At 36.2% G+C, this 7751-nt stretch overlaps 1 protein-coding gene across 1 annotated transcript; it reads left to right on the top strand.

Moving 5' to 3' along the window:
• The first annotated feature begins 3430 nt into the window (after positions 1–3430).
• Positions 3431–5784, top strand: LOC111913034 (NAC domain-containing protein 43). Its single transcript, XM_023908752.3, has 3 exons — positions 3431–3881; positions 3985–4265; positions 4713–5784. The coding sequence occupies exons 1-3, from the start codon at positions 3689–3691 to the stop codon at positions 5448–5450; spliced, it is 1212 nt and encodes a 403-aa protein (XP_023764520.1). The 5' UTR covers positions 3431–3688; the 3' UTR covers positions 5451–5784.
• The last annotated feature ends 1967 nt before the right edge of the window (positions 5785–7751 follow it).

Below are 7751 nucleotides of genomic sequence, written 5' to 3'. Positions count from 1 at the left end.
ACGTCCAATGCCGTGTTTCATATCTTGCTGGGAAGATGATTGTAGTGATTGAATGTTTGACTCAGATTTTCTTCTGGCTTTTGTGCAAAGGCACCAAACTCCGAAAGAAAGAGTGTTTAAGTAGAGTGCTTAAGATCTGCGTTTGTAGAGTAAAGTTCCTTGAGCCTATCCCAGATAGCTTTCGCAGTGCCACACGAGCTGACCAGACGAAAGGTATCAGAAGGCAAAGCGAATCGAATGATCCTCATTGCTTTAAAATTGCTGATTAGCTTTTCTTTCTCATCTTAAGGAGCATCTTTTTCATCAATAAGCAGTTGGTTGTAGTCCTTTTGAGTTTTAATAACTCTTTTGGTTCCTATGTGAACAAATGCACCTAGAGTAATGGCTTCCCATATCAAATAAACGTTATCTTCTAGGCAGAGAACGTAATCTTCAAAGTGAAGTGCCCAGACCTCATACTCATTGGGAAAAAGAATCGGGATCCTTGTTGTCGATCCAATGCTACATGAGAGATTTATAGAGTTGATGTGAGATTCGTGGTGTTGCATGATGATATTTCGTTTGAAACCAAATATGCTGAATGGTTAAAAGGTCACGCCTCAGAAGAACTCGATGAAAAATTGCTACCGTAGAGGCGTGATTAGGGTTACAAGATAAAAATCAGGGTTACAAGATAAAAATCAGAGTTACAGAAATACGATGCACACATGCATCTTAAATACTCAAACCCCAGAATTAAATACGGGAGGACATGCTGAACCCGTTTACAAAATAGACTATAGATGAGGCCCATTGACGCAACACAATACACCCAACAATTTCAATGAAAGGGCTGGAGGCTAAAGTGGATGCCCTAAACATTGAGTTTAGAGGCTCAAATATGGAGGAAACCCTAAAAGATCACGGGCTTGGTCTGCATCTACTGTCACGTCGTGACTATCCTCTTGTAACGTCATGGCAACCATCCAAATATGTAATCACACATTTGGTATGCCACGTCGTGATAAGGTTCATGCGACGTCGTGACATATGGTTTTCCTCAAAAACCATGCATCTGACTCCTTTTTCTCATCAACTGATCCATTCTGGAAGACGGGTATTACAACTCTTCCACCGTATAATTTAGATTTCGTCCTTGAAATCTGTTCGTACAAGTCACTCTTAAATCACCCTTTGAACCCCTTGTGGGTTCTTCCCAATCCACTTACTTTTGCACGAGACAACACCACTTCGACCCGAATCTACGACTATAATCACAAGGACTTCCAAAATCTAGTGCACGTGCCAAATCCAAACAAACCTCTCAAAGATCAAAATAACGTTCGTTGTAGCACTGGAACAATGCTCCATACAGACACCGAAGCATACGCAACTTGATGAGACGACACCAATGCATCCTGGCAAGTCGATGTCAAGAAAAGCTAACTTATTCGTCCCTATTTTAAAAACTATACGATCATGTCTGACTTCCAGGTAGACAGAGTTACCCCATGCTGACTAAAAGCTCATAGATTTTGTCCTAACGGGACCTCCCCACTCTTCTCACTGCCTCACTGATAATTGAAATACAGACTTCATGACCATCCGCCAATGTCGAAAACCTCGCACTCGAATGCAAAGGCGAATCCAAACATGAGCCCCAAAGATTTAAACTGCACCAACGCATACATCAATCCTGCTACCCGAAAATTCGCAAATTCCATCTATCCGAGATCTACCTAATCCCACGTTGTCCTAATAATAAATTGGAAAACAGTCAAAGGTCAATAACAGTGGAAGGCACTTTCCATCACTAATCCGTAGGAAATCAGTCGGTAAATAATTATGTCGGTATTTTGGTCGATAAAATATCAATGTTAAGTAAAAGTTGGAGTCTGTTTCGCAATATTCGTAGGAAATCCATCAATAATATATTTCATCGGTAATTACCGATGGAATAAACTCATCAGTAATTCGTAGTTAATCCTTCGATATATTACGCACGACCATTTACGTTACGGCCTATTTTCGGTCGCTAATCCTTTGGTACAACCCTATTTCGACGGAATACCTAGATTTTTTGGTACCAAATTCCTGATTTTCTAGTAGTGGCATGCTTAGTTTGCCTAACGGCCGCCATAAGATCAATAGGTGAATCAAATTCCATAACTTCACATCCGCTTTCTCATGTTTGGCATTCTTGTATTGCTCTTTGAATTTATATATTGGCCAGTTATAGCATTATTGTACACTTTTTATTCTTCTGCAATCGAAGAGTATTTGTTGTCTGCAGAATTCCATATTTTAATTTGCATCGTATCGAGGGATCTTTATGGTTGTTTTAGATGATCAATCTTCTCTACTTACCGTAGCGAGGAAATAAAATATAAATAGAATAGTTCTGAAAAGGACAAATATTTACCAGAGGCAATTCTATGAAAGTGTCTATTCTTGTCGCTGGAAGAAGGAAGAAAATTTGGATGACTGATATATCTACGTAAAATAAAGTAGTTTTGGTTAAAACGATTAAAGTATCAATAGCAAATCAGTATTCATTGTTTACCACTGCATATATACTATATATAACTCATACGTACAGATTAAGAGTATCGAAAACGACCATGCATGTAGCTCCAATGATCAGTTCTACTCATATGCAAAAGAGGCTTTCAGTTTGATCTGTCAATGCGTTACTGCTACTTTGGCGGTGTGTATATTAATGACTGTATCTATAGTCTATATTTATGTATATATATTAGTGGTCTAAAGTAAGATGCATACACCGGTTATGCCATAATGGCGTTACTTTTCGTTCGTATATTATGTGGATTCCCAAGTTTTTAGTAAAAAGTTGAAAATAATGCATCGTATGGATTTAAACTTGTTTCATCGTGTGAAAGTCATGGCTTGTAATTATAAAAGATTTCAGAATCAGATGATGTACCAAATGGGACCTGTAGACGATATACTAAAACAGTGTAAAGGTTTCCTGAACTTGTACTTATACAATGCTATATACATAACGAGTTCAATCGAATTTTTATGTGATCTTGGTGTAATTATGTAAGTCGTTCTCTCTCTCTCTCTCATACTTGTTCTCGTTATTGCACGAGGGAAATGAGAGAGAGAGAGAGAGAGAGAAAGGTAGATACTTGAAGATAGAGGTGGTTTCAGAAGTGGTTTTCTAGGAGATTTTAAGGTCGAGGGTCGTAGTTAAGATGGGGGCGTGCCTCCTGCTGTATTCGCCATAGGACCCACTCTTTCTTATTCAACTACTTTGGTTGGGACCCCCCTTGGTCCTAACACCACCCCCTATATATCTCTCTCTTTGGTGTTTAGGTGGTTGGTTGTTTTCGACGTTCAAGACCCTACACTAAAAGTAGCAAACATATTGCCCACAAGTCTAAGTCTGGTACCTCATTATTTCTTACCCTACTTTCGGACCTTCCATTCCAATTTTTAACTGTGTTCGGGTGAGTGTTTAGCATACAAACGCAAACGGGTAAAAGTGGAACGCATTTGGTGCAAAAAATTGTGGGTCCCTAGGGTTGGCCATGCCATCATATACATCAAAAGGTTTCATGCGTTGAGTTTGTTTGGACCCATCTTCCTCATCTTCCCATATAAATAACCATGTCCTTGCAACCACTTTTATGCACAACACCCCTATCTTTTTGGTTATCATTCTCTTCTTTCTCTCTCTCAAGTAATGTCTGAAGAGGAAATGAACTTATCGGTGAATGTTAATGGTCAGTCGAAGGTGCCTCCGGGGTTTCGCTTTCACCCTACTGAAGAAGAGCTTCTTCACTATTACTTGAGGAAGAAAGTTGCGTATGAAAAGATCGATCTTGATGTTATTCGTGATGTTGATCTTAACAAACTTGAACCTTGGGACATACAAGGTACGTACGTCCGTATAAACATGATTAGTCAAGTAGTTTTTGTATATACTTTGTCCAAGATTTGCGTGTGATTAAACGATCATATGCATTTGAGTTTTCTCAGAGAAGTGCAAGATAGGATCCACCCCGCAAAATGATTGGTACTTTTTTAGTCACAAAGACAAGAAGTACCCAACGGGAACCAGAACGAATCGTGCCACTGCTGCCGGTTTCTGGAAAGCCACTGGCCGGGATAAGGTCATCTACAGTAGCTTTACGAGAATTGGTATGAGGAAGACACTTGTGTTCTACAAAGGGCGAGCACCACATGGCCAGAAATCTGATTGGATAATGCATGAATACAGGCTCGACGATAACACGAATATTACCACCCAAGATGCTTGTGTAAGTTTCCTAATTAGAGTTGATGATTTTAAATCAAGAAAGCAACAGCTCGTTTGTTCAATTTGGAGTTCGACAGTGGGGTATTCCAAATTTAAATTTTGCTTCAACAAGAAGCTTTCTGTTTTGTGGAAACTATTTTTTTTCTTATTAATTTTATGGTACCTAAAATATAAGCCCATTTAACATCAAATCAAATACGAGCACTTTTTACGGAAGAAAAGTACCAGTTTTATATTGAACATATTAATATTAATCTGTATGTAACTCGTACTCAAAACCTCGTCACATGATATATTTTTGTATTATTCTATTTATTTAAGAACGTTTGTCTTGGGTGTTTATTTACATGTCCAAAGTCAATTATTCCTATTCATCAATGAATATCTGATTGTGAAGTGTTACCACAAGACTTGACTAGTTAGTGTTGTACGTGATCTTTTGATTCAGGGTTCTAATATGTGCGATTCTGCTCAAGAAGATGGCTGGGTCGTATGCCGTGTTTTCAAGAAAAAAAACTACCACAAAGCGCTTGAGACCCCCCAAAGATCGCTTTCGGCTTCCATGGATTCAAGAACGCAGTTGCAATCCTTAAGTAAAGACGGTGTTCTTGATCAATTACTCGTGTACATGGGTAGCAATAGGTCTTGTAAGGAAGAAATATTAGATTCTTTAACAGCCAACCAAAATGCCATGCAACAATTAGTTAGCCCCATCAACAACAGGTATTACCACCTTCCGAGACTCGACAGCCCCACCATGACCCTGTCACCTCACCACAGCTCTGCCTCAGCCAGCTTTGATCAAGGGTTGAGTTTCAAGCCCCTTCTAAATGACTTTCTAACAGAAGCCGAACAACAAAGAAATACAACTGCAAACATAGTCGATGTTCATGACTCACGTGAACGTCTTGATAATTGGGCAGATCTTGAGAGGCTCGTGGCCAATCAGTTGAACGGCCAAGTTGACTGTTCAAAGCAGCTCTACTCTTGCTATAGCGAACCAAATCATGAAGACTTCTGTTTCTCACTTGACCAAGAGGATCAAGAACCACAGCAGGTGTGCGATTCAACAACAATGGTTAGACAGAACCACGCATCATATTCGAGTGAGATAGACCTCTGGAGCTTTGCTCGATCATCATCGTCTTCATCGTCCCCGGATCCATTATGTCACTTGTCAGTATAAAACTATACCTACCTAGAAGTCACAACTTTGAGTTATATGAAGTAATATAAAATAGGAAAACGAAAATAGGGTTTAGGGGTGAATGATCAAATGACAAAATGTGAGGTGATTGATGGATAGGTAGCACATATGGGCGATAAAGAAAAGCGGAAAACATTACACGTACACATATTATATAGAAAAGGATTGAATAAAAATTAGTGAATAAAGTTATATGTTTGTATGTACGTATCTATGATGGATTTGGGGGTGCACCCGATCAAATGTTTTCTATCATCATCGTGTACTTGTACATGCACATTAATATGAAAGCAGGTATACGTATTTTGATAGTACCAAAAACGATCTTTACATGCTTCTTATGATTATGATGGTTGATTTAATGAGATGAGGCTGGTCCCACGAGCGAACATATAGGAAAAGGTTTCACCAGCAATGCTAATGATAATATATAAAGTTGTGTTAAAAGTCAATCATATTTTCTCTAATCAAAATTACTGTATTATAGTAACAAATGCTCCTTCATCTCACAGGTTAAGAAAAAATATTAATCATCATTAATTTTATACAATATAATGATAGTTTTATCTTTACTTAATTTGCATTTAATGTTTCATTAAATGTTTAGCTGTTAAATAAAAATATGGAAGTATTTTGATAAAAAAATTATTTATTTTTAAAAATTAATTATTATTTTGAAACAAATAAAAAAAATGATAATTTTCGTAAGGAAAGAATAATTAATAGACCCGTTCATTAATAATAATAATAATAATAATAATAATAATATGATATTATGATTTTTGTTAGGGTAAAGAGTTTCGAATTATAAGAATTAGGAACAAGTATGTGATTGACGTTATCTAGTATCCATAACCACACACATGTTGAATATAATGAAAGTAGTTTTGTAGTTTATTAATGAAAACGGGTCTGTCGTCTATATGGTTATGATTAGATTTCTGTTAGACAACAAACCCACCACACCCAACTCCACTAGCTACATACCAATTAGTCATTCTCATTTTAGGGAATGACATTGTTTAAACATCGACTACGCCCGATTATCATAATAACATCGACTATAACCAATTAGATTTTCCTGGATAATAAACTTCGCAGGATGTCAAGTACGATGTGTTTTATATGTTGTTTTTTATTTGGTATAATGAAATTACAATGAGAATGATAATAACTACAAGAGTAAATTATTGAAATGGTCCTTATAGTTTAAATAAAATTGTGCATTTAGTCTCTAACCTTTTTCTATACTCAGACCGTCCTCAACGTTTCTTTTATTATGCGCCTGGTCCTGATAACGTTTTCCTAGACTCATGCCCGTTAAGTATATCACAGACCTAGTAACGTAAGGGTATTTTCATCCTTCTATTTGAAAATCTTTTTTGAATGTTTGTATATCGATTTGTGTTTTTCTCTTCTAATCGTTTTCACTTCGTATTCTCCAACTATTTTTCTTTTTATCTGCAACAACAATAAGAAACCCTAATGGCACGAAATTGTGGTCAACCAACTGTAATATGAACATCTACCACCAAGAAGAACCTTAGGAGACAACTTTATGTTTGTACCAAGAAGGTATTTTTTTAAACTCAAACCCTTTAATCAATAAAACCCCTTAACGAGGACCAATTTATGAAAACATTAGATAACAAATTGTGGTTTTGTTGATTGGGTTGACGAAGATGAGTTTGATCATGGAAGACATGACTTTTCTCTACTACCCTTCGGCTAGGATATATATATATATATATATATATATATATATATATATATATATATATATATATATATATATATATATATATATATATATATATATATATATATATATATATGTTGCTTCTAATTTTAAAGTTATAATTGTTTTAGTCAATGTACTCAAAACCATCAATTATCTTAATGTTGGAAAATTAGTTTTACTAACTTCCAAAAATGAGTTTTTCACCATTTTTTTGTACAAATTTTGGACTTTAAATATAATCATAATAGACGAATGATTATATATTCATATTTGTGATATATTCGTTTTGATATATCACATGTCCAAAACGGATTTAAAAAAAAAATGATAAATTAGTTATCAAAGTAAGGTAATTGGAAAAGAATAATAAGTTGGTTAAGTGACTTTTAACTCACCATGCATTGGTGGGAGTGTGAAAGAAAATTGGTTTATAACTATAAAGACTAGTTACCTTTATAAGACTTATAGAACCAATGCTCTCTCTTACACACACTCGCAGGGGTTTCCATATACGAGCCACTTTGGCTTCGATTCATTGA

Source organism: Lactuca sativa, chromosome 6 (assembly GCF_002870075.4).
Source record: "Lactuca sativa cultivar Salinas chromosome 6, Lsat_Salinas_v11, whole genome shotgun sequence".
In the NCBI taxonomy this organism is placed as follows: Eukaryota; Viridiplantae; Streptophyta; class Magnoliopsida; order Asterales; family Asteraceae; genus Lactuca; species Lactuca sativa.
This window is presented reverse-complemented; position numbering and strand designations above follow the sequence as displayed.

Excerpts from the sequence above, each read along its gene's own strand:
- LOC111913034 (XM_023908752.3), top strand. The coding sequence starts at position 3,689 with ATGTCTGAAGAGGAAATGAACTTATCGGTGAATGTTAATGGTCAGTCG. Across the intron at positions 3,882-3,984 it reads TGAACCTTGGGACATACAAG|AGAAGTGCAAGATAGGATCC; the intron begins GTACGTACGTCC and ends GAGTTTTCTCAG. Across the intron at positions 4,266-4,712 it reads TTACCACCCAAGATGCTTGT|GGTTCTAATATGTGCGATTC; the intron begins GTAAGTTTCCTA and ends CTTTTGATTCAG.